The 26,560-nt window shown below is 33.2% G+C and overlaps 3 protein-coding genes across 3 annotated transcripts; 2 read left to right on the plus strand and 1 right to left on the minus strand.

The window, feature by feature from the left end:
* The first annotated feature begins 1,341 nt into the window (after window positions 1-1,341).
* Window positions 1,342-9,842, plus strand: LOC11411297 (protein NEDD1). The gene is made up of 10 exons (XM_003616464.4): window positions 1,342-1,717; window positions 1,830-1,942; window positions 3,532-3,792; window positions 3,890-3,994; window positions 4,485-4,550; window positions 4,686-4,907; window positions 6,463-7,023; window positions 8,352-8,972; window positions 9,206-9,376; window positions 9,446-9,842. The coding sequence occupies exons 1-10, from the start codon at window positions 1,555-1,557 to the stop codon at window positions 9,551-9,553; spliced, it is 2,391 nt and encodes a 796-aa protein (XP_003616512.2). The 5' UTR covers window positions 1,342-1,554; the 3' UTR covers window positions 9,554-9,842.
* Window positions 9,843-11,282: 1,440 nt separating this feature from the next.
* LOC11408143 (folylpolyglutamate synthase) lies at window positions 11,283-16,727 on the plus strand. Its single transcript, XM_003616465.4, has 16 exons — window positions 11,283-11,465; window positions 11,598-11,743; window positions 12,036-12,101; window positions 12,487-12,596; window positions 12,909-12,969; window positions 13,126-13,209; window positions 13,313-13,369; window positions 13,511-13,571; window positions 13,717-13,763; window positions 13,883-13,960; window positions 14,137-14,301; window positions 14,378-14,674; window positions 14,819-14,897; window positions 15,107-15,262; window positions 15,401-15,552; window positions 16,202-16,727. The coding sequence occupies exons 1-16, from the start codon at window positions 11,453-11,455 to the stop codon at window positions 16,259-16,261; spliced, it is 1,632 nt and encodes a 543-aa protein (XP_003616513.1). The 5' UTR covers window positions 11,283-11,452; the 3' UTR covers window positions 16,262-16,727.
* A 784-nt stretch (window positions 16,728-17,511) lies between these two features.
* On the minus strand, window positions 17,512-23,382 carry LOC11406697 (sister chromatid cohesion 1 protein 1). Its single transcript, XM_039834200.1, has 21 exons — window positions 23,184-23,382; window positions 23,023-23,091; window positions 22,882-22,940; window positions 22,754-22,798; window positions 22,586-22,605; window positions 22,403-22,479; window positions 21,604-21,715; window positions 21,107-21,185; window positions 20,955-21,024; window positions 20,596-20,699; window positions 19,794-19,867; window positions 19,565-19,711; window positions 19,299-19,473; window positions 19,120-19,199; window positions 18,897-19,032; window positions 18,705-18,795; window positions 18,434-18,552; window positions 18,266-18,347; window positions 18,060-18,184; window positions 17,857-17,944; window positions 17,512-17,749 (listed from the first exon to the last, which is right to left on the minus strand). The coding sequence occupies exons 1-20, from the start codon at window positions 23,234-23,236 to the stop codon at window positions 17,862-17,864; spliced, it is 1,800 nt and encodes a 599-aa protein (XP_039690134.1). The 5' UTR covers window positions 23,237-23,382; the 3' UTR covers window positions 17,512-17,749; window positions 17,857-17,861.
* Between the last annotated feature and the right edge of the window lie 3,178 nt (window positions 23,383-26,560).

Here is a 26,560-nt window from a genome sequence, read left to right on the forward strand (position 1 = left end):
ATAAGGTACTACAATAATTTATAAGCTAGCTCATAGACGGAGCGAGCCCTTTAAGATTTAAGCGAGCCACAACCCACTCCATAGAAAAACATTATACAGAAAATTACTATAATATTCTTGACTTTTAAATAAAATTACTTTGTGACCATCCATCTCATCTTAATACTCTTTACTATCACACTCATAAATCATTTGAAATGTGTAGATACATTTTGATTTTTTCAAGCTATGTAATTAATTTTTTTATGGTTAACTTTGTGCTTAATGATTATTTTTTAACGTAAAAAAAATGATTATTTTTTGAGTAGTTGTGCTTAATGATTATCAAAACATAAATTGTGTATATATAAGGCACGGAGCTAGCTTAAATGTTACCAAACATAATCAAAGGATGTTTTTGGTTTGCAAAACAGTAAGTATTGGACAGAACAGTACAAGATAGAACAGTACAACACAAGGCAGAACAACACATGATAAATTTTTTGTGGCATTGAATAATTTTTTGTTTTATACGAATTTTGGGGAACAAAATGCTATTTTGGTATTTTAGACAACTTATACGTGGGACAAAAAGTTGTGATGTGGTTTGGTGAGGGACAAAAATATGAGTTTTTGTCCTGTCCCTTGCCTCTAGTTTGTCCTGTACCTGAAACAGTTTTACAAATCAAATATTGGACAACTAGAGTTGTTCTGTCATGTCCTTCATTTTTTAACAAATCAAACGCACCCTAATAATGTGGTGCAATAAAAAATAAATGAAAAGGAAAATCGAATTAGCCATGCCACTTTTTTTTTGGTAATAGTGATTTTGGTTGCTAAATGTGTAAGGATTAGGCACAATAGTCACTCAATGAATGTGCAAGGATTAGACATAATAGTCACTCAATATATCAAAATTTGAAGAAAAAAAAATCCCTAATTGTGTATTGTATTAATCAAATAGTCTATGATGTAAAAATAGTTTCTCAATATTGATAACAACTCTTTTCCTATAGAGATTGATATGATAATAAATAAGTATTTACAAGGAATAATATGATAATAAGTACTTATATTAAAGGACCGATATGACAATATTAACGAACCATTTTAACACGAGAAACTATTTTTATTAATGTAGTGGACAATAAGAGACAATTATAAAATTTCGATACAAAGATTATTCCAATTACTCGTTACACCTTCATGAATCAAAATGATTATTAGCAATTTTTTCCTAGACACAATTAGCCAATTAGGGTTTTATTTTTTACAAGAATTAGCCAATTAGGTTGGGAACTAAATAAATAAATGTATTAAAAAAAATGTATTAATTAATTAAGTATGGAATTTTTCATAAAGGAATTCAAAAAAATAAAAGTTAACGGGTAATTGAGAGCTAGGTTCCCCACACACATCATTGTTCAAATTTCTAAATTCCCAATCTCTGATTCAGTTTCAATTTAGGGTTTCTAATTCCGCATTTTCAATTTCAATTTCCAAAATCCAAATCCATTTTCGCACCATTACCAGTTTCGTTTATTAGCGCCCAATTTTTTGTTCGATCCGCCATCAATGTCGTTGTTGGCCACCAGTGGCGGCGACACCGTCAAACTTTTCGACGTCTCCGGCAAGCTTTTTGACTCCTCCTCCGTCAAACCCGGAGGTGATCCTTGCACTCTTAGCTTCACTCCTACTTCTGGATTTCAAGTCAATTCAGTCAAGTGGAATCACACAAGTGAGTTTATTTTCCTCTATTTTGATTTCTAGGGTTTGCATTTTCCCCAATTTGTGAAATTTAGTAATTGATGAAGTTGATTGATTTTGGTATGAATTGTGTTTTTGAATAGATTTGGTTGTTGCAAGTGCTGGTGATGATAAGAGGATCTCTTTGTGGAGAAAGAATGGACAGAGTATGGGGACTATTCCTGTTGCTGGTATGGATAGTGTTGATAACAATGAGGTAATTTTTTATGTTGGGTTTTGTAATTTGTAATGCATTGTGTAAAAAGGTCATAGCTTTATATGGGTTTTGTGTTGCTTAATCATTGATTTCTGTTGTTTGAAGTTGTTGTGTTGAGGTAATTTTTTTATGTTAGTTTTGTAATTTGTAGTGCAAAGTGTTCACAACATTGAGGTAAATTTTGATATTGGGTTTTATAATTTTTAATGCAATGCATAGAAAGTTCAAAGCTTTGTATGGGATTTAGTTTTGCATAAATACTGTTTTTTTGCACTTGTTTGAAGCTGTTGTATTCAGAATATAAGAGAGATTATAAGCAATGTTATTAATATTGGCATACAATTGCTTGTGAGAATGTTGGTGTATATCTTGTAGTTTTTCTTTAAAGAATTGGAGATAGAAAATGACATTGGAGAATCTACTTGAACCTCTTCTCGTGTCGGAATTAGTTAGCTCTTTCTGATCATCGAATGTGAATAGCTTTCATAAGAGAATGGTTTTTAGTTGTAATATTTCATTTCTTTTTTTACGTCTGATCTCCCAACTTTAACAAAGGAAAATCTATTTTGGTTCAATAACGGGAGCCTTAACATTATGTTGATGTTGGCTTTTTTAGATGGATCAACAAGACATGGAGGTGCATTTGTGCAATACTTCAATTTTTTCTTTAGGTAAATAATGTTTTCAAGTTCTGGGTCTTGCCAAGGATCTAGATGGGGTAGCAAAATGGTAAAAAAGGACTATAAGATCCTATCAAAATAATTACCTAGGACTGGGTTGAGATAGCAAGATCGTAAAATGTAAGATTAAGCTCCTACCAAAATTAAAATTATACTAATAGTGCATACAAAAATCTCATAAATCCATAATCGTAAGTTCATAAGTAACATACAAAACAACTTAAGTAACATACAAAACAACTTAACTAGTCTTAATTAATCCGAAATCACATACGAAAATGAGACTTTCTAAAGTTTAAATGTAACACAACCAAATCTACAAAAGAAAATACTCAAAGCTTAAACCATGGTAGTCAAAATCGCGTGTTGACTTGTAAAACCGTTCAAGTTTACGATGTTTGGAGTGCTTTGCAATTCAGATCTCACACACAATCACATTTTGGTGAAATCTAGTGAAATCGCAACTGAAAATCACAAAAAGATCGTGCAATCTTATGTATGTGATGGCAAATGCATGATTAGGCAAGAAGGCTGAAAGGAGACCACAAGATTTAAACAATGAATATTTAATTTTGATGATGATTGGTATGTGGGTGAGGAAGAAAATGCAGGTGTGAGTTGTCTGGCTATGATTGATCTAAATAATGATTTGATTCGTATTGAAGAAGTTGGTAGTAGTGCTACATCAACTGTACCTGTAGCTTAATTGAATGTTCCTAATGTTGAAGAAAGTTATGATAAAGGAGGTGATGATGAAGATAAAAATGTTAATGTTACAGAGGATGATATGGTTGATTGGTGCATTAGCGATTTGATTTTTGATTGTTATGTTATGTTTAAACTTTAGAAAGCTTCATGTTTTGTATGTGATTTTTGATTTTTTAAGACTTGTGAACTTATTATTGGCAGGAGTCAATATTGGCTATCAGTTTCAGTAACAAGGCATCCAGATATGTGTGTTCTGGAGGAAGCGGCCAAGTTGTAAAGATATGGGATTTGCAAAAGAAGCGCTGTATTAAATGGCTAAAGGGTCATACTAATACTGTCACAGGTGTAATGTACAATTGTAAAGACGAACATTTGGCTTCTATCAGCCTCAGTGGGGACCTTATACTTCATAACCTTGCTTCTGGTCAAAGGGCTGCTGAACTCAAAGATCCCAATCAACAGGTTTTTCTCATTTTTTGAACTTGTACCTTCTGCTTGGTGCTTGGCATTGCATAAGTGTATATAGACTAATCTGCTATATTTGAAACTGTAAGACTAGATGTTGAGAGTTCTGGATTATTCTCGGGTTAGTCGTCACCTCCTCACGACAGCTGGTGATGATGGAACGGTACATTTGTGGGATACAACTGGACGCAGCCCTAAGGTATGCAAAATAATCATATAACATACTGCAAATTCTACGATTTTGGACTTGGTTGATAGTTGAAGCAATGAATCGGTCTTTTCCTTTCAAAATTGTAATAAAGTATAACTTTACTTGTAACATCTTCCCCATCTACATCATTCATAATGGCATCTTTTTATTGTCTGAATTATTGTATAAAAATGATTTGTCCAAACTGAAAAGTAACTTTTTTGCATTACCAGTTGAGTCATGGTTTGAGACCCAAGATTATGTTTAAACATATCCAGCCATGGTTTTACCAAACATGTTATTTGGGAAGGAAACTCAGTTTTGGGTGTGTAAACTATCATCAAATCATGCTATTAGAAATCAGTTTGGCATTATTGTTTTTCAATAGTTATCTCCTTCTGCAGGAATTGTCTCTTTCTTTGACCTTTTATTTTTATCTTCATTATTCCAAATGGATATTTTCAAGTTGACAGTATATATTTTTTGGAAAACTATCAAGGTTTCATGGCTGAAGCAGCATTCTGCACCAACGGCTGGCATTAGCTTCTCTCCATCCAACGACAAGGTTTTTTTTCTTTCTTTTTTTCAATGCTTGTTTTAGATTTATATACGTAGTGAGGCTGTTTTATCATGCTGTGAACATTTTACCCTTTCTATGCTTAATATAATTTTCTTTCTGATTTCTTTCTCCAATTAACAGATCATTGCTAGTGTTGGCCTTGATAAAAAATTATACACTTATGACTCTGGATCTAGAAGACCAACATCTTGCATTTCTTGCGAAGCTCCGTTTTCTTCTTTGGCCTTCAGAGATGATGGATGGATGCTGGCCGCTGGAACTAGCAATGGGCGTGTGGCTTTTTATGATGTCCGTGGAAAACCACAACCTTTTGGTGTTCTTCACGCTTATGGTAGTTCAGAGGTAATTCTTTTGCTTCATTTACAATGTTTTCTCTTGGTTTGCATGGTTTATTGCATTTAAACATGAGTAGGTTGCTTTGTAATATTTGTCTCACCTGACATTCAAATGGACTCAAGGAAGTAGAAGTATTTTGGAACTGCTTGATGTATTTTGCATCTAACACTCTGAACTAAAAGTACTCATGAAACTATAGAGGCTACTTTCAGCTTCTATGATTACTTACAATTGATTTTTATCAAATTCAGGTGGGGTAAGTAGGCATAATATCTATACTAGATTGATTCACTTGGATCTTGTTGTTTTCCGTTGGTAGCAACTCTCTTGCTGCACTGTATTGGGCGAGCTACTTTATTCATGCAGTTAGCCATCATGAAAGATTCAATGATCAATTTCCCCCACCCGCCACATCAGAAATACATGCACACACACTCATGATAAACCATTGATTTTGACTTGACATATGCATTTAGTTTATCCAAGTCAAAATGTATTTTGTTTTATAAGTTCAATAAAAAACCAGATTGCTGGTGATGTTGCTTGATGGCAAGTATATTTATTCAGTACTGTGATTTGTGATATTGTGGATAGACTGAGGTTTTAAAACCTGTTGTAGCATACTTTATTCCGTTGGTAAATAATTCATTCCTGATTTCCTAATTGTTAGCTTCTGGTGTTTAATTAAATGTGAATTATGGGGGCTGCTAACTTACTCCCACCTAAAATCATGAAGGAGTAAGTTACCAAGCCTACTCCCACTTGCTTTTTACTAAAAACTCAATAGAAACTACTTCAATGAATGGGAATAATCGTAATTTGCTTTTTATAATAGTTCTTTTGTTTTATACATTGTTTTTTTAACGCTGTTGCTGCCAGCCATGACACTGTTTAGCCGTTTTGTGTGTGTAGTACAAGCAATTTGGGTGTTCTTTCTTTGGGCTGTTGGTGTTTTTGAACCTGCCCCTGTCACCGTTTTTAGGGTTAATAGTTTTCCAATCTATGGAGTTCTCATCTTTGTTTTGAGAGGTTTTGGCCTTGCCTTCCCTTGTTGTATTGTTTTGGTGCTTGCCCTGGTAACTCTTGTTTACAGGGTATCGCTTTTCAATAAATTTCGATGATTAAAAAAATTCAATTAAAGTAAAGTCTTGTTGGAGACATATACATATACTTATGTTTTCATTTTTTCAATGTGTCGTGTAATTTTCTGGAGAGCACACAAAACACAATAATGCAAAAACCACTCATCACGAATCCAATTAATTCTCTCGACAGATTGGTGGTTCAGTAGCAAATTGCTTATTGGGTTTGTATTTTAGAATTAGCATTTTTCACGAGGAACAAACTGGTGGTTCCGTATGCTTGTTTTACTTATTGCGTTTTTTTAATTAAAATTTTGCGCGAAATCTTTTTAATGCAGTACGGAACAAAAATATTGGAAACATATTTGCTTAATCATTAAAGTAGTGCATGAATCTCTTGATGGTGGGTTATCAATTATGTTTCGAGTTATATTATTCTCAGTCCTCTTTTTATTCTAAATTCTTGTACCTTGCAACAGGCTGTTACAAGCTTATGTTGGCAAAGATCAAAACCAGTTATTGTCGATGAAAGGAATTGCACTGCTGAGATTGCTCTTGTGGGAGATTCTGTTGAAGATTCAATCCTTATGCCCGACCCTTTACCTTCTGCAACTTCATCAAGCATTTCCCAATCTACATCAGTGTCTAGTACTTGGAATTCTGGTCGGCTGAGTACTTCCATTGACACATCTTCGCTTGCAACATCCAGCGGTGGATTTATAACAAGCCTACAAAATGTTTCTACTGGAGAAGAAACGCCGCTCCGAAACCATTTATGGCCAGGTGGAACATTGTCCAGGTTGCATGCTCCACGCGGTAGTTATAACTTCAAGGATGACATGGAGGTATTCTCCCCTATTGTGGATGTTACACCATTAACACCTTCACTGTGGGATGAAAATGGGGTAAAGAAGGATAGTTTATTTTCAGATAGGAAACCTATGTTGTTTCCATCAGCCAGTCGAAGATTTCCAAGTTCAGAAGACGTAAGCAGTGACCATTCAATAGCTGATTGGAAGTCTGGCCCAACTGCCAAACAGGTTATTATCTCCCTAATAATGTGAATAGCTTCCTGTTAAATCTCTATGAATAAATCATCAATTCAAGTTGCAATAAATCTTTATATCCTACCAACCATGCCTTTCAATTCAACATTCTTAATGTGTAGGACTTGAAACTATGACCAGGACTGTTATTCATGGGTATATAAAAATGTGTAGATTAATGTTATCAATTTTCAAGCATTATTTAATCAAAACAAACTAAAAATGTGGGAGAACAGATGTGGTAGAACGAAGTAGGAGCAGAAGTTAATGTTTGGGCAGGTTCCCAATTAACTTCGATTCCCATGGGAAAATAACATTCCTACCCTCGTCATGTGAATTAAAAGCAAGAAAATATGGGATTTGGATTTAACGCAGTAACTGTGTCACGCAGTTTCACGTGTTAGCCGTCTGATCCAAAATTTATGGTTGAGATCGTTTATAGTTGATATTTTTAATGTGTAACATAAACCGTCCAATCTCAATTTAAAAAAAAAAAAACCTCCAATCTCTAATTAACGGTCGAGATGCGATGCATGTTTATTCAACAGCAGGCAATCCGGGTCCCAACATTTTAAGCTTGTATAGCACCTACAATTTCACACTCCCAAGTTCTCTTTCCGCGGCGTAATTACATAAACCTTGATACAAACACACCCGAATATGAAAGGGTGGAGAACTTCTTTGTTGAAAAAGGCTGTATATTTGGAATTGTTTAATTTAAAGGTCATTTTTATCTTGTTGAACTTTGTCATCCAATTTCAAGGATGCCCTTGTGCCCGCAAACTTTTGGCATTGGTTCTGTTTCAGTTTAATTATCCCCGGATCCTATTTGTATTACAAGTACTGGTCTCTCTTTTCTCTTAACGGTCAAGGCTTCTGTCTCCAAATTGTCATCTTAAAGATTGAATTTCTTTGAAGCCTAGAAATTTTAAGGAGATGGTTTATGCATTTGATATAACTAACTATGCTTTGCAGGAAAAATACTACAAAATATCATTCTATTAGTCTTGTTTTATAAATTCACTCATCAAAGTCATCCCTAGTTTTTCATGTATAATGTGAAAAGATAGCAAGGGTGCAATAGTTTATTTACTTAAAATGAATTCAAATGCTAATAAATCTGATGATGTTAAATTATAGCAGTGAAATTAATGGGATTTATATACGAAATCATTTCCTATTTTTGTACATTCCAAACATATGATTTGGATTACAAATAAAATCTCTTTTTTTTTACATTCCATACATTTGATATTTATTTTTTACCAGGTGGATAATTTAATCCTCTTCTGACTTGTTGTTATACTTCCAACTTGCTGTAGGATATCACTCAGTCTTCATTTCCACTTGTGGGGTTAACTCCCCCTGCATCTGCAAAGAGTGAAGAGTCTTCCATCACTCCTCCAGAAGCTTGGGGTGGAGAGAAGTTACCTGATAAATATACTTACACACGTCAGCCTGTAAATGCACCATCTCGCTTTGGGATGTTGGCTTCCAGTGGTCAGACAGCAGGATCAATGATTTCTGGATTGCAAGATACATTCTCATCATCTGGTATCAGTTCCTATACCAGTTCAAGCCTAAATTTTTCCAATTTACGCACCAAAGATGTTTCTACAGGCCAGGAGACTTCATTGGGGTTTACTGATCACTTGTTCTCTACTTCTATGCCTTTGTCCATCAGTACAAAAACCAGCCTTGGACAGGCAAACATCGACTCCCCGAAAATATCTGATTCTCCTAGAATGTCATCCTTTTCTAAAAGAATTTCTAGTTACGCAGAAAGAATAGGCACTGCATCTTCCTTTGGTGATGGAGCTTCAGTTGGTTCACCTAAGATTAAGAAATCAGGAGCAGAAACCAGAGAAGAACTTCTAAATAGCTTGCTATTGAAGTCAGATGTATCTATCCCAACAGAATCAGGCTCTCTACTACTCCCAAATGTATGTTAATATCTACAATTTAATTAGATCTATTTATTGAATTGCATGTATTGGTTTTTGCATTTAAAAGTGGAAGAACTATTTCTATTCTTTTAATTAGATCTGTTTATTGAATTGCATGTATTGGTTTTTGCATTTAAAAGTGGAAGAACTATTTCTATTCTCGTTCTTCTGAAATTTATTTCTGTTCCTCTAGTGTTCTAATGTTATTGATCTGTGTAATTTGATGATAGGGAACAATACCGCAGCAGAAAGCATCTCAGTCAGATGCACAAGGATCTTCATTTACGCTTCAGCTTTTTCAGCGGACCCTGAATGAAACTCTAGATTCCTTTCAGAAATCCATACACGAGGATGTGAGAAACGTCCATCTTGAAATATTAAGACAGTTTCATCTGCAAGAGGTATGCATCTGGAATAAGCGAAGGCCGTTTGCATTTTTCATTTCTCTAATTAAATGTCTTGTTCAACAGATGGAAATGTCAACCGCAATGAACTCAATTCTGGAAAACCAAGCTGAGTTGCTGAAAGAGGTTAAGTCTCTGCGTAAGGAAAACGAGCAGCTTAGACAATTGCTTTGATGGATGTGAATAAGGTCGTGACATTTTTCTCTGACAGTGTCTTTATCACATGTGATCTCTTGTATCTTTTATAGACTAGCAATTTGTCTTTAATTTGTTTTAGGCGATTGTGCCTCAGCTTTTAGACGGTGGTTGGAAAAGAAAAAAAATATCACAAGAATTGCTTGTCACTGTCAATAGGCTATTGAGAATGTATAGAGGTGATGGTTTTCTAATTGTGGAAGCTATTTGTTGGGTGATCTATATTTGGCAGATTATATATATACTTGAGTTCTTGCTTGGCACAAAACTACCCTTTAGACAACTCTTTGCAGCTTCAGATGCAAATAAGAAAACTCGTTAATAAACGGCACCAGAACCACTATTTCCACTCCAAACACCGTTCGTGGGTCAAGTTGATGAATTACACTTGTACTAGTTTTAAATTTTGATTTGGTCAAATTTGTAGACGTTTGTAGACTTGAACTGAAGTTAAGATTTGAAAAAACCTAACGATACTTCAGTCTGGTTAAGACAGTCTATATAAGATATATTTGGTTTAAGGGTCAGTATGGTTCAAACGAGAGGATGAATGGAAAAATATTTATTGAAGGGAAGAGAAGGAGGGGATAGAAGAGATTTTATGGAGGGAAAGGGCAAGGATGTGTCAGTCCCTACATCAATGATATGACAAGACAAAATAAATCGTAGGTGAAGGTTAAACATTGGATAACATAAATCCCACATCATTACTGATGATCACCAATGGCACAACCCACTAAATAATGCTATGAATGCATTGCTTATAATAGCCCTCATTTTTCACATGTGAATCATTTCAAAGGTAAAATCAATAAAATCCTTAAACGTCATCTAAAAAATTCAAACTGAAGTTGCTCTTAGTAGGAAAGACAAAAACGTTAATCCATTCTTTTTTTTTTTTTTAACGGATGAATAATCGATCAACTACTTTACTTTTCTAAATTAAACTAGTTTATCATTTCAAAATGATTGTCTATGGACACCAATAACACTTAAATAAGATGATAAAAATTTCTTCCAACTCAGCCGAAGACATTGAGTTTGAATCTAGAGTTCTCATCCATTGAAATCCTATTTGATTAGAGATAGTAATATTTACATTGATGTGCAAGAGATACACGGTTCATACAAAAAATAATTGTCTGTGAACCACTATCGTCTACCATCAACATTTAACCAAAACATTTGACCACCACCACCTCCGGACACAAACTAGCCACTATATATTGACAATCTACCCCTAACTTATGTGTTTTTTTTTTGTTGAAAAATCTGTTTTTTCCTTGGTTGATTATGGTAGTTGAGTTAAATTTACTGAGATTTATTATTTATTTTTTAATGGATGAATTGTGTGATCTTTTAATTATAATAATATATTTTGTAAAAAATAAAAATGAATGAATTTCTCTAAAAAAGAAAGGTTGAGTTTTCTTAAAAAAAGGAAGGAATGGATGAGATTACTCCCTTTCAACTTAATCAAAGATTTTAGGTTTGAATCGGACTTTAACAATGCAATAATGTTAAATATTTTGAAAAAGAAATTTAAAACACAGATCGTTTCGAGAGATTAGTCTATAGTTGTTTGCAAAGTAAATTCGATTAAAAACAAAAACAAATTCTGAATAGATAGATTAGAGGAGATAGAAGTGAATAAATAGATCATTTTTCACCCATTTAAATCTGAAGTTGTCCTTTTTTTCTGTTATATTTCTCTCCAGTAACATCAACAACAGTAAACAAAAATGGAATCAAAATAAAACGCATATACCACACATCAAATTAAATAAACTCTTTTTTTTATCCCTTTTAATCCTTCCTTCAATCTCAACTCCACCTTCCATTTTCACTCTCTTCTTCACAATTCAAACCTCAAAAGTCATGTCTGAACAAGGTATTGTTATTCCCTTATTCATTTTAATCTTATGTTCATTCTTTCACTTTTGGGGTGATTCAATTCAAATAAAAAATTTGATTTTTATTGTTTTTTACACTATTTTATTTTGTGGCGTTTTCATTTTTGTAGAAGGTGGTAATGGGTCACCGAAATCATCATCGTTGACTCCTTATGAAGAAGCATTGGAGGCTTTGTCTTCTTTGATCATTAGACGCACTCGTGCTGATGGTACCAATTTTGGTGATCAGTTTGATGTTCTCTTTGAGTATTTAAAGGTAAAATTTTAAAAAGTCTGTGATTTGCTATGACTTAAGATACACTGACACGTAGACACCGATAATAATTTAAGAAAATGGAATTACTTGAATGTAACTACATATGTTTAGTATGGTGCTGACGCTAGACACTGACACTGACACATAGTATCGTTGTCAAACACCGACATGCGTTGGACACCAGACATGCCAACTCTGGGTGTGCTACCTAGGTGAATTGGTTTATTGGGTTTTGAGTATTTGGTGACTTTGTTAGGATGTTAGTTGTTAATAATAAAATGTAATTTTATAGATGCTAGATTTGGAGGAGCAGATTTCAAATATGAAGATTATCCATGTAGCTGGTACCAAAGGGAAGGTAATTTCTTATTTACTTTTATGGCTATCTGATTGCTTGGAACTGAAGCCATCATGAGAAGTTCAATTTTGTTTTTGCAATTATTGATGCGTGGCTTGTAGTTTATGGCTTCTTATAGTTAGAGAGAATTTAGCCGTGGATTTATAATTGGACAAAACATAGATGCAATACCATAAGCGGCAATTGTATTTTAAGAGTCAGGTTCAAACTCTCTTTTAAAATTATTGGTGACAGTCATACTATTTTTTTAGTAGAAAATAATAGGAACAATGTCTTTAGCACCGTACCTTAGTTTTGTCTTTTATAATTCTGTGTTTATATTTTAATTAGTACTATATACAAATTGTAATTTTGTATGTTGTTATTTTGAATTGTGGTGCCATAGGGATCTACATGCACCTTCACAGAATCTATATTACGCAACTGCGGTTTCCGTACTGGCCTTTTTACATCTCCTCATCTTATTGATATCCGAGAAAGATTTCGTTTAAATGGGTGAGTGCATCAGATTCATTTGTTGATTATATTGCTTTTTCCTATGCATTGGTATGCTTGTGTGTTTTTGTGTGGCCATGTTGAATTCATTTTCTATTTTAAATGTTGAATTGAATTCTTCAAATGTATCGTGTCTGTCATAAGCTTTGTCAGAGGTGCATGCTAATTAAATTTATGAATTCTGATAATTTGTTAATGCATTCGTCTCTTTACTTATTTTGCGGACCAAGGAAAATACATTATATTGTCCCTTTTATTGCTGCATTAGTTCAGTTATTTGATTATTAAGCATTATTTTTGTTGTTTCTGCAGCATAGAAATCTGCCAAGAGAAATTTTTAGCATACTTCTGGTGGTGTTATGATAGACTAAAGGTATGTTTCCATGCACATGACAGAAAGGAGTCTAGTGTTAATTAATTTGGAAAATGAATAAAAAGGTTGTGTTTTGAACTTGAGGTAATTGTTATTTAGGCTCTGTCAATTCAAATGTTATCTGAAACTTGGTTTTATCATTTCAACGGTGCACAGGAAAAAACTGATGATAATATTCCAATGCCTAACTATTTCCGTTTCCTCGCTTTACTTGCCTTCAAGATATTTGCAGCTGAGCAGGTTTGATCCGTTCACTTTGAGTTTCTATGTAACCTTATTTGGCAGATATACTTATTTTGTGTTTGGTGTTATTAACGGATACTTATTTTTAATTTTTGTGTAGGTAGATGTTGCTATCATGGAGGTTGGATTAGGTGGAAAATACGATGCAACAAATGTGGTATGTATAGTTTAGTTTTTATTTCAGCAGAAATCTTAACATTACATGACTACATGAATTTTGAATCTTGGTATTGGTACTAGTTTTTTTAGAAGTTAATATCTTGGTGAACAGGCTCATGTACATTTCTTTGTATTTCAGGTTCAGGCACCTATCGTATGTGGAATAACTTCCCTAGGGTATGACCACATGGAGATTCTTGGTTAGTTTTCTATATTTGCATTCTAGGTAATCACTAATTTAATGCATGCTTATAGCTACAAAAATATACGTTTCAAAAATATACGTATCAGAACATGGTTGAATACGCATGTTTCTACGCCACTAATTTGTTCAGCAATTAACAGGAAATACTCTTGGGGAAATTGCTGGTGAGAAGGCTGGTATCTTTAAGGTAATTTTTTTGCTGTAGAATACATTTTTTCTTATTTTCAAGAACGAAAGTTATTTTTGACGACTATCAACAATGTGTACTTTCTTCCTGATAAATTCCTTGTGTTCATTTGTTTCTAGGATCGAATTCCAGCTTTTACAGTGCCACAACCTGAAGAAGCAATGCACGTCCTTGAAGAGAAGGCTTCTCAATTAAAAGTACATTCTATCATATCATGATCATTTCTACTTCTTTGCAAATAAATATGAATAAATCATCACTTGGCCTAATCTATAATATTGACATATAAAAATCAAGTAAAAGAGCACAATTTCGCAATGTGCTTAATTAGGATTAGTAGTTCAATCAGCTAAGAAAATTTTCCCAACTCCAGGTACCTCTTCAAGTTGTAGCGCCATTAGATGCCAAATTGCTAAATGGTTTAACACTTGGTCTCGAAGGTGAGCATCAATATTTAAATGCCGGTCTTGCCATTGCACTGTGCTCTACATGGCTGAAAAGGACGGGGCATCTTGGAGACATATACTTGGAACGAACTGTAAGTTCTAAAAGTAGTTCTTTTTTCGCCTTTTTATAAGCCTTTTTGCTGAAGTGGTTTGTCTACCTGCATGAAGGAAACTTTGTCAGAACAGTTCATAAAAGGGTTAACAAGTGCAAGTTTGCAAGGAAGGGCTCAGATTGTTGCTGACACGCACTTCAAGAGTGAACAATCAAACAAACTTGTTTTCTTTTTAGATGGAGCTCATAGTCCTGAAAGTATGGAAGTATGCGCGAGGTGGTTTTCTCTTGCCATCAAAGATAACAGTCCGGACCAAACATTGTTTCATCGACAACTTGATAATCCTAAATCCTCACATGACGTAGTAAAGATGCAACATGGAGAAAAAGGAGTGCAGAGAAAATCCACTCCGGTAGATTACATAATTAAACTTTTAGTTTCTGGATATAGAAAAATATAATCATGTGAGAAAAGAGCAGAATTGCTACTTCTTTTAACCAGAGTTGATGATTCATATTTTAATTGAACTGAGTTAAAGTCGTTGAATGACTTGCAGATATTGCTGTTCAACTGTTTGACTGTACGAGATCCTCAGCTGCTTCTTCCTCGTCTGGTGGAAACATGTGCTGATCATGGTCAGTACTCTGGATTTTGCTAGGACACGATTATCAATAATGGTTTTGGCAAATTGGTGAATAAGTGGATTTTCCCTATATTAATTATGTGATTATTTTTTGTTTACTAGAAAAAAAAATGTAAGGCAAACTATTTTTTATTGACAAATCTTCTAAAGAAAGATATTTTTTGTGCATCGAATAAAGAAACGATTAAATTGAAATTGTAGGAGTTTATTTCAAGAAGGCGCTCTTTGTACCAAGTTTGTCTGTGTATAACAAAGTTGGATCTCAAGCATCAACAACATCGACTGATTCTGAAGTTGATCTGTCATGGCAGATCACTCTTCAAAGAGTGTGGGAAAATCTCATGCAAGGCAACAAAGGTATTTTGATTCATGACATACAAATTGCGTTTTCAGAACTCCGACTTCTAATTTGATTATGTACGATTATTTTGTGGTAATTAGAACCATATTATTGATTATCTTATTACCTTAGTTTGTGATCCCTTGCCTTGGCAGGTAAAATTACTGACATTGTTTCTGAAGAACTAAAAGATGATGTGGAAATGAGTGCCAGTAATTGTGAACACAGCGCCGTGTTTTCGTCATTGCCAGTAGCAATCAAATGGCTTAGGGACAGAAGTCAACAAAATCAGTCAGTTCGTTTTCAGGTAACATAAGTTACACCAAAGAGTTGCAAATATCTGATTTCACATCACAAGATAATATATTTAATGAAAAAATAAACTCATTTTAATATAATGTGCACTTGATACACATTGTTGTATGTTTCTTACCTTGTAGCTCACATTGTCTGCATGAGAAGTGTTCACTACACACTCTCTTTTCAACACACTAGTTTGAATTGAATTTCATGTAGATCAATTGTTCCGTATGGTGTGACCCATTTTAAAAGTAGTAGGACCTGTATGAATTTCAATGAATACTGGAATAAATGTTGAAAAGAGTGTTAGGAAGGTTGTTAATAGCACTACTCTGTGTATTAGTCTAGAAAGTATATACGTATTGACTAAAATTGGTTGTTCTTTGTCAATCTGAATTGAGAAATGGTCATTTTACAAAACATATTTCACAAAAAGTAAACATATTATGATTGGTTATTTCATACATCATTACCTCTCTTTTTTTACCGTCAAAATTGAAGTTAAATGCTTTTTCCCCCCTTAAAGTTAAAGACATATACGTGTTCATGTGTTTCTTGCAAAACAATTTTGTAATAACTAACATTCCTTATCTGAATTATATATCCCTGTTGGGTATATTGATCTAGCATGCAAAATTGTCTTGTTGATGCATCAGGTCCTTGTAACTGGTTCTTTACATCTTGTTGGGGACGTTTTGAAATTAGTCAAGAAGTGATTCACTGCACAAATTATAAGCTTCCTTCAAGATGGCCTGTAACCTTCCATTCTAATTTCCAAACACAGCAAGTGTTGATGATATTCATGACTTTATTCCATGCCATGAATTTTCTTTAGTACACACTTTGGTTCTTCTGAGAAGTTCCAACCCAGCCCATGGTCATCAACCCAACAACCCTGGTTCATCCTTAGGATGGTGACTTTCTATTAGAGAAAATTTTGTTGTATTTCAACTGTATGGTAACTATTGATGTTCAGTTTCAAGATGTTACAAGTTTCAAGATGTTCGGATTGTATATTCTGATTTTATTGTGTGAATGCACATAGTTGGGGCCACCTTTTTTGATTCTAAAGGAGCTGTCCTATGAATTAATGCAATCTTGATATAGTAGATTCCATTGGAATTTTAATTACTGCATATTGAAATTACTGTTATTTGAATCAAATGGAAGATTTCATTCAAATTCATATCACTGCAGCAAAGATTATTTTTTATAGCCTTCTACTGTAATTTCAATTGCAGTGGCAAACATGGTTAGTTCTATAGCCTTTGTCAGTTGTGCCTTCCATTTGAGCCTCAAAAGAGAAGGTTAACAATTTGAGTCTCTCCTCTAAAAAAAACAATTTGAGCCTCAAATTGATTTTGAATAAGGTCAGAACTAGACAAATTTATTGAGGGTGACGGAAATTTAACGTATGTGTGAGTCCTTCTTTATAATTTGGGAAAGAGAATATTATTTTATTAATTAAAGTGACAACAATAACCATTTTACAACTGCTCTTAAAAGGATTTGAACTTTTTAACTAAAAATTAGAAAGTTAAATTCCTAACAATAAGCTAGCCGTGCGTGCCGTCTTTGTTTTGCTTGAAATCACAAACTCGCATTAGTCAGATTAAGTGCATATTATATATGCCTCAATACTTGTATATAAAATAATTTCTGAATTCATTTCAATAATCTTATTTTTGAATAAGTTAACTAACCCACCTAAATTGACACGAGAAGAATAGAACCAAGACCTTAAGTAGGAGTACAGTCCAAGGTTCCAATCTAACACCACCAAACCAACCTAAGTGGTTTTATTGAAACCCACTTTTGTCAAAAATAATATATTGAAACTCCAAGGCCTCAAAATTGATTTTAAAGACAAAGTTTCAAATCTCATATTTTGAAGAAAAAAGTTAAATCTACTTCAAAGTATCCAAACATGTCAAAAATAAATCTCATCATGCACATAATACTTACAGATATTTCATTAGGCATAACAGTACTCCAGAATGTTTTGTACAAAAAAGCAATATTTCAAAATGTCTAGAAATAATAATAATAATAATAATATTTTAAATCGTAGCAGTTGCTATATGTGTAATCCAGCCGTGTGATGTATGTATTGAAGGAGTAAGTTTGTGGTATAGTAACTAATGATTGCATATGTATGGAGTAATCTTTGTCGTTTCCTAAGTTAAACCATCAACATCCACCTGCTGTTGAAGATAACAAGTACTTAGCAATGCTCTACATATACGTTCAATACATCAATGAAGAGAATAAAAATTAGAAGAAACATGCATAATTTGGGAGGAAACCAGACCCTAATCACATCTTTGGTCCTCTCGAGATAAGAATCTCCCCATAAGGCTCCTTCTGCTCAACTCTAAGGACATCGCGGGTCGCAAGAACTGTGCACATCAAAGTTAAAACACATATATAATGAAACTTGGGAATGATCTTTTGATAAATCAGTAGTAAAATATTAATATAACTGGTAAGTTAGAGGACTACGAGCAGTAATACCACAGGTTTGATAGAAAAGTAGAGCTGCTGATTTTCTGGTCATTCCAGAAGCTAAGACATCTAGAGACTCAAATTGAGGAGCTCCACTTACTGATTTAAGAGTGTCAAAGTGTGATTTCAACTGACTGTAACATTCAAAATCAATAAATAAGCTTTAATGTTACCAAAAATATCATCTATAATGTAGGTTAATAAAAGATTCATACGCATGGATTGATTCGGTTATCTTGTCACTAGGATGATTGGGATTTCCTTGTGTTTGCGTGGGACCTGTCTCCACAAGAAGTACTGAAAAGGAACTTACAAGGCTCAGATATGTGTTAAGTGGATAAAGAATATCAATGCTGGTATAGAAGCATTAACAAGTAATGTACCTTGATCAGGTGTTGGAAACATGTCAGGCGACCTAGGATTGAAATCTGCATACATTTTTTCATTCTCAGGTACTGTATGAAACCCTCCATTGCTGTTTAAACGCTTTTTCTTTGTTAATCTGTTAATATTAATAGTTTTCAAACATCAATCATCGACAAGCTTTTTTAACTAGACCAGAATTTTCATCGCAATTTGACAAGTCAGTTATCAATATATGGTATGGTCATTTAACTGGATTCTGTAAGTGGCAAATTTAAATTATTGTATTACCTTCCTGTTTCCAAGTCTGAATGTGAGGAAGGACCATGATCAGATGCTGTACCCACGGAATATGTGTTGTCTCCTCCTCTTGGAAATACGTCTGAAGGAACGAATGCATCACAATTTGTTAGTTATTATTGGTATACTCTATAACAACTAATTTAGAAATATGAATGATAACCAAGTAATGATGAAACATACCAGATTTCTCTGATAAGACAGGAGGAGTATCTTCATGTACTGGCATGTTCTCTGGCAGCTCCTTGTCTACCGGCAGCACCTGCTCTCTCGGAGCATTGAATAGGTTGTCTAACCTACCATCAAATTCTTCAAAACCCTTCACATTTGTAGATTTATCAGGACTGAAGTTTTATACTTCTAAAATATGGAAAAGAAAACCAAAAGATGGATGTAGGAGACTAACATATCTTTCGAAGCCATTATTATGTACTCCTAGAGGTGATGTTGATGATGGTTCTGGAGGATGGTCTGATGAAATTCCAACTGCATAGAATACTGATCTTTGTTACCTTCTGCTTAACCCTTTTAACGTCAAATTTGAGTAGTTTCACAAAAAGAGAGAGAGAGAAACTCTATATAGACCTGAAGGTGAATTATGTGGTGGTTGAGTGCTCTTAATCCATAAGTCAAGAAGAGGTGCTGGATAATATATATCTTTGTTTACCCTTGACAATAAGCCACCATTTAGAGCAACAGGTGGCACCTCCATGAGGTTAGCTATCTTAGTTGAAGACATGATATCATGTCGCTGCCTCAACTAAAAGAACGGTATTACACTGCGTAAGTATATAGTTGTCTAAATCTTAGGCAAAGGATTTCTAGATGCATAGTGAATAGCAAATGAAAACCTTTTCCATTCCTCCTCTTCTTGAGACTAAATCAGCAGGGTTTTGAAGCCAGTTTTGGTAATTAGGAGCAGGGATCATGGTTTGCTCGTAGTCCATTTGTATTGGTTTTCCTCTTTTCCGTTTAGCTGGCCCTCGCCTCTGAGGTTCCTGTTGCATTGCACTTATGCGGTTGGTCATTTTGTTTTCACAACATTGTCATGTTCTTTGAACAGATAAATGATTATAGTACCTCTCTAGCATTCATGTTATCATTATATTCCTGAATGATCGGGTGCTCAGGGTGTTGGTCTTCAACTATATCATCTGAAGAATAGTTATATCAGTGACAGATGAAAAATATACGCATGAAAACAAACTTTAGATCACTATGTTCCTTGGACTTAGTTCTAAAACTCAAGTTCATGTAGAAAGGGAATCCTAAGAGCTTAAATATGCTTCCCATTTTATTAAAAGACAAGAATCAATGCATTTTAAAGTCAAAACATAAGAACAAACCCAAAGTACTTAACTCTTGCGTACACACCCAGTCCTTCATGCTTCCCATTTTATTAAAAGACAAGAATCAATGCATTTTAAAGTCAAAAAACATAATAGCAGACCCAAAGTACTTAACTCTTGTGTGCACACCCAGTCCAAAACAAATTCAACACTATTTACACTTTTACTCCTGCTTTTGACAGCCAACCACTAGGTAGCAAGATATTGTAGGTTTATGTATTGCAAAAAAATGCCAAACTGGCTTAAACAGATTAAAATGAAAATGGATAAATTTTAAATGATTCAAACTTTTAGTAGGTAAGAGTGCCTGACAAATTTGACCCCTTTTAACTCAACTCTAATAGTAGATATATTTTCAATTGCCAGATACGTTCAAGTAGGGCACATCATATGGAAAATAATCAAAATATGGCTTAAATTAGATGAACTGCAATTGAGGTGAAATTAGTACAAGTTTACAAGTAGGTTTATTGAAAAGCTTTATTGAAAATCTTGGTGTTTACAAGCAGTCAAGTGATTGATATGCTACTCACCTATCTTTGGTTCATCTGGTGGAGGGGGGGAGGGTATTGGAAATCGAGCATAATCCCCTGAAGGTACATTTACTTGTGTTTCGTCATCTCCTTCGATATCAAACCTGACACAGCACTCACAAAGACAAACGGGTAAATGATGCAGATAATAATAATAAATCATTTTCTCAAGATTTGAGAATGAGCTAACAGGACAGATGGTTCATTGGTCCTGCTAGCAGGGCACATGAAAATATTTACAACTGCATCTAAAATCTGATATACTTAGCATAAAGTTTAAAATTAAAATGTCTAAATGAAGTAAAAATTCTACTAGAAAGAAGAACACAATTATACAAAAGGATGGTGGAAGCAAAAACCTCTCAAACCGATTGTAAGGAACCGCATCAGCTTGGAAAGGTTCAAATAGGGTAATATTCTCGGGAGCAGCTGACAATGTTAAAGAGTCAGCATAGGAACAATCAGACATAATGCAAACATGTAAATGTTTAGCAAATTCAAAGATGAAAACCTTGATGGTGATGCACCGATGGATCTTCCTCCACATTTCCTTCATTACCAAGGAATGATTCATCCAAAGTATCAAGTCTCTGCAACAATAGGAAAACATAGATAATCCAAATTTAAACAGTGTTAGTATAGAAAAGCACAGAAAACCATAAGACAGGAAAGCAGAAACAGTCTGCAAGGATTTTCATAGTTTTCAGTTTTGTTGATCAGACCCCAAATACTTTTATATAAGCCATTAATGCCTTAAATTTGTCTATGGTAAGGCAACTAAGTAAATTATGATCAACACAATTAAAAATTTGATCATCCTGAAATAAACTTGTTTCTTTGATAGCAAGGCATCACTAAATTATAAATTGATTACGGTTTCTATATAAGCAAAACTTCCATTAGTAGATCACTAGTGGTATAAATTTCTTGATGCCACAGGCTCAACATGATTAATTGAAAAACATGATTTAAATGCTACATACATAATTTGTACAATGCATTACATACCATGGAAAAATAAGCAGTACGATTAAATGTAGTGGTTGCATTGGACTGACGGGACAGTTCCAATTCTTCCAGAGTCATCTGTTCTTTACCCGGCAAAGTGATTGCCGCTCTCCTGTCAAAAAGTTAAACACATAGCAAAGGGAAATCAAATTCAGAAAAAGAAAATGTAAATGTGACTAACTTGGTAATAACTTAAAGGCCCTAACTTAAACTATCCAAAGTTTCAAGCCATGCAGACAAGCCTAATGACTTTTCTATATCATAGAGAGTGGAACTTACTGATGACATTATAATCAAATAAGGAAAAACAATCCTATGTTTGTAAATATAGGGAAAAGACAAATCAAGCTGTAGCCATAATACCAATCAGATACAGGGGAGTCAAAAACTTGATCAATAGTTCAATTAGGATATCTAAACTTTCATTCATATATGCAAACGATTAAAGGTTTGACAGAAGAATTAATTCGAATGAGAAGACTATAATGACAGCGACAAATTGTTCTCGTGATAATCACACTTATTCTTTTCTTTATTCTTTGGCAGTGACAAATCGTTTGTGTGACAAATTTCATGTTTTAGTAACTTATTTAACTATATCCGAACCGAAGTTTCAAATCACAAACAAATCCTATTCTGCTTAACGTATTTAACTATCCAAAGTTCCATACTATTAAACAAGTTCCTATTCTGCTTAACTTATTTAATTATATCCCTAGTTCAAAACCATAAACATGTTAAAAATTACCTAAAATAAAGTTGAAATTGAAAATAACAAATTAAAGAAAATGTGACTCACTTAGCTTGAGATTTTCCTTTAGGAAGCAATGTATGATCTGGAACACTCTTAACCTTCCATGCTTCGTTAATCTCAACCTTACAAATTCAAATTTAAAGCAATTATAAAGCAAAATTTGAATCAATTGAAAAAAAAAAAAAACATAATAACAAAAAATGTGGAAGTTGAATTTGAATTTTATACCAGAAGTCGTGAAACATCATCTGCAAAAAAAAAGATAAAATTAAAAAAAAATAATAATAATGTGAGAATTCAAAAATGTTGTTCAAAATTTTTGAATAACTGAAACAGGATTTCATGATTTTAACATATGATTAATTAATGATTAAAATAAAAACTGATGAAATTTACCATAGAGTAGCTTCACTTTTCGTTCATACACAATCACAACACCTCCTGATAAAAACGAAAAATCGATTATGAAGAATTGCAAAGAAATGAAAACGCAAACAAAGAAGTATGAGAGAGAGAGATATTACCCATGAGTATTCCAGAAAGTCTAAGAGCCATGGGAATCGCTGGATTCAGAATTTCTTCACTGTGAAGAAGCAAAAAACGACACCGTAAGAACGATTTCGGTTAAAGTTAGAAGAAGAATGTGAATAATAGATTATAGTTACCAGATTTTGATGATATTGAGCTTATTCAACTTCTTCCTGTTGATCTTAGCGTGCATCGTTGCCGCCATCCTTCAAACAAAAAATCGATTCCGATCCTCATTTTAGTAACATTGAAAAAAACGCAAAAACAGAGAGATGAATATGAAATGTGAGATTGATACCAAATTTGACCGAGAGGTGCTTTGCGAGCTAGAAGCTGGTGTGAATAGAACATTGTTTATTTCTTCTAGAAACTATGGAGAAGATGAAAATGTTATGAGAAATTTGAATTTGTTGTTACAAGGTGAAGAAAATTGGTTGTAGTGAAAATTCAAAATGTGAATGAACGAATGTGTGAATTAGTTGTTGTTGTATTATAGTGTACCCGCCAAATATGCAAGCAAGAAGCGCACGGTGAAGGAGGTAGTGGAATTTGATAGAGTTACGCGTGAGATTACGTGATTGATCAATGTTATGAGGTAGGATTCTTCCACGTGTGGTTTTTAATGGCTTGGATTTGATTAGATGATGGTGTTCAGGGTGAGAATAGAATTGCTTAGTGAGAGTCAGTTCAGTTCACTCTTGGTTGTTAGAGTAGGCCCCACGTGAATCAGGTGAATTGGTTATATATGGTGGATAGAGGAATCGAATTTGAAATGGAGTCACAAACTTCCTACACATATACATAATTTTGAAGTCGATTTTTTTTGTTTTTGTTTTTAATCATTGGAAGCATACTACTTTTTGCTTTTGATTCTTGTTTTATTTTAGTCCTATAAAATTTATTCAGGTTCAAACTAACCATCCAATAAAGAATATATAAGAGATAAATGCTAACAACATTTTTTTTTAGCACTCACTCTTTTATTAAGTAAAATCAATGTATGTGTCACCGCTTTATGTGGGTTCCATTTCTAAAGTATAGGTCCTACATTGATTTTACCAAATAAAAAAGTGAGTGTTAGAGAGAGTGCTCAAAAGAGAATGTTCCTAGCATTTCTCATACATAAGAACTAACTAAAATGAATATCACACGAGAAAGTCTTGGTTGGACACATACCCAACACTTCAATTTTAGACACATACTCACATAAAACTAACAAAAATAAAATAAAAGTATTTAGTCACATCAATTAATATATTATAATTTATTTATTTATTTTTTCTTGGTTTTGTGTGTGCATCTAAAATTGAAGTGTTGGGTATGTTACTTAATCTACTACTATCACACACATGTTATAGAGACTACCAATTTCAATAATAAACAAAGACAAAGAGTTGTATGTTCCCAAGGAATAAAGACATTGACAAAAAAATATTAAGGGTTAATTAAGTTTTTGGTCCCTATAAATATTTGTAGTTTTGTTTTTAGTCCCTATAAAAATAAATAACATTTTTTAGTCCCTATAAAATTTTCCGTTAGTGTTTTTAGTCCCTGTTAAATTAAAATTTGTTTAATTATGCTTAAAATTTTAAATTTTTTAATGATTTTTTACATACTTGTTTAAAACATTATAAAAGGTTCCGCCACAATAAATTAATTCAAAATTTTATTTTTAGGTCCAAATTTTCGTTAGTTTTATCTTGAATTTTTGGCGTTTTAAAAAAATTATATTTGATTCATTACATGTTAAAAAATTCTAATTTTTTATAAAAGAGATTATTATAATGTTCTTAGCATGTCTGTTAAAAATTATTTAAAAATATAAAAGTTTAAGTATAATTAAACAAATTTCAATTTAACAGGGACCAACACATACTTTTAGTCCTTATAAGATTAAAATTTTCTTAATTGTGCTTAAACTTTTAAATTTGTAACATATTTTTCACATACTTACTTAGAATATTATACAAAGTTCATCCGCAAAAAAGTAACTTAAAATTTTATTATTTGGTCCAAATTTTCATTAATATAATCTTGAAAATTTGGCTTTTAGAAAAATTTATATTTAATTCATTACATGTTAAAAAAATAAATTTTTTTTACAAAAGAGTGTCTTATGATGTTATGAACATGTATGTAAAAAATCTTTCAAAAATTTAGAAGTTTAAGCATAATTAAACAAATTTTAATTTAACAGGGACTAAAAACACTAACAGAAAAATTTGTAGGGACTAAAAAGTGTGATTTATTTTTATAGGGACTAAAAACAAAACTGCAGATATTTATAGGGACCAAAAACTTAATTAACCCAAATATTAATACCGGGATCAAATGAATCAACAATTGAGAAGAAGATATTTTGTTATGAGAATTGATTCATAAACATGCTTATGTGGCAAACCACTCTTGTACCACTCATATGTGGTATTTTTTATTAATTTCAGCAAGGGTAGTTTTGTCCATTCATACTCTCTTCATTCACCATCACTCTGAACTCACATGTTTCTTCCTCTAACCATTTTCCCTCTCTCTTCTTTCCCTTTCCACACTCCTCCTCGCCTCCATCTTCTTTTAATTTCCGGCAACTCATTCTCCAATAACTCATTCTCTATTCTGTTCATTAACTTAAAAATGATCATCATCCATAAATTTGTTCAATGTCTTTCAATTTTCCACTTAAGTTTAAAGGATAATTTTATCAAAATCAGATAAGGAATAATGGGTCATTCACATGAAATGAAAAGAACACAAATTTGTTCTACTTAATGTCAAACTGCACAAAACAAGAGCAATTGAATTATTGAAACACCCCTTTATCTTTGTTGAATGGTGAATGGTGATAATTATCACGTCTACAAGAGCAATGGGCTGTAGAAGAAGAAAAGGAACACAAAAATGAGTGAAAGGGTAAAGGAAGAGGTTGTGGGTTGCTTAAAAATAGAGTTTTACCTGATTCAGATCTGTGATTTATTTTTGGTGGGAAAGTTTGTGTTAATGGTTAACATGAGAAGCAATTGAATTATTGAAGTGGTGTTGTTGGTCTCTGACGATGGTGTTGATGAGGAAGGATGATGAAGAGCCAAAACAAAACCATGATGTGTGGATGATTAACAGTGATGATGGTTTATTAATTAATTATTAATTTCTTCCATATAATTATTAAAGCAAAAAAAAAAAATATTAAAATAAAATGCCAGATAAGGGTGGTAGAGTGGTATGGCTGTGTGTCTACCTATCACCTCTCTTTGTTATTGTGTAATGGCTAACGAGTACTCTCTATGTAAATGCTCAAATAATGTCCATTTGGGGCATATTCAAAAACAAATAAATATTCTTGTCAAAGTCAACTACTCTTCTTCTTCGCAATACTCCTTCCGTATTTTAATATAAGCAAAATTAATTTTTTAAGTTCATTCATTTAATGATGTATGTGGTCTATAATATGAACCACATACATTTTGGAATAGATTGTTTATTATGAATGAATTTGCTTTGTAAAAGAAAAAACACACACACTTTTATTTTTTATAATCAAAATGATCACATATTATTTGTCTTTATTCAGCCACAGTCCAAGAGACAAGCAACTAAGGAAGGTTGCATTGGGCTTCAAATACTTCTGCATATCATCATCATCATCATCATTATTTACTTTTTTTACATATGAGATTTGAG

This window comes from Medicago truncatula, chromosome 5 (assembly GCF_003473485.1).
Source record: "Medicago truncatula cultivar Jemalong A17 chromosome 5, MtrunA17r5.0-ANR, whole genome shotgun sequence".
NCBI classification, from domain to species: domain Eukaryota; kingdom Viridiplantae; phylum Streptophyta; class Magnoliopsida; order Fabales; family Fabaceae; genus Medicago; species Medicago truncatula.

What these genes read in the sequence shown, in the direction of transcription:
- LOC11411297 (XM_003616464.4), top strand. Translation starts at nt 1,555, where the DNA reads ATGTCGTTGTTGGCCACCAGTGGCGGCGACACCGTCAAACTTTTCGAC. An exon ending in TCTCTCCATCCAACGACAAG is followed by an intron (nt 4,551 to 4,685) that starts GTTTTTTTTCTT and finishes TCCAATTAACAG; the next exon opens with ATCATTGCTAGTGTTGGCCT. An exon ending in ACGCTTATGGTAGTTCAGAG is followed by an intron (nt 4,908 to 6,462) that starts GTAATTCTTTTG and finishes ACCTTGCAACAG; the next exon opens with GCTGTTACAAGCTTATGTTG.
- LOC11408143 (XM_003616465.4), top strand. An exon ending in GAAAGATTTCGTTTAAATGG is followed by an intron (nt 12,597 to 12,908) that starts GTGAGTGCATCA and finishes TTGTTTCTGCAG; the next exon opens with CATAGAAATCTGCCAAGAGA. An exon ending in TGACCACATGGAGATTCTTG is followed by an intron (nt 13,572 to 13,716) that starts GTTAGTTTTCTA and finishes AGCAATTAACAG; the next exon opens with GAAATACTCTTGGGGAAATT.
- LOC11406697 (XM_039834200.1), bottom strand. Translation starts at nt 23,236, where the DNA reads ATGTTCTATTCACACCAGCTTCTAGCTCGCAAAGCACCTCTCGGTCAA. An exon ending in AAAGGAAAATCTCAAGCTAA is followed by an intron (nt 21,716 to 22,402) that starts GTGAGTCACATT and finishes ACTTTTTGACAG; the next exon opens with GAGAGCGGCAATCACTTTGC. An exon ending in ATAACCGAATCAATCCATGC is followed by an intron (nt 18,185 to 18,265) that starts GTATGAATCTTT and finishes TGAATGTTACAG; the next exon opens with TCAGTTGAAATCACACTTTG.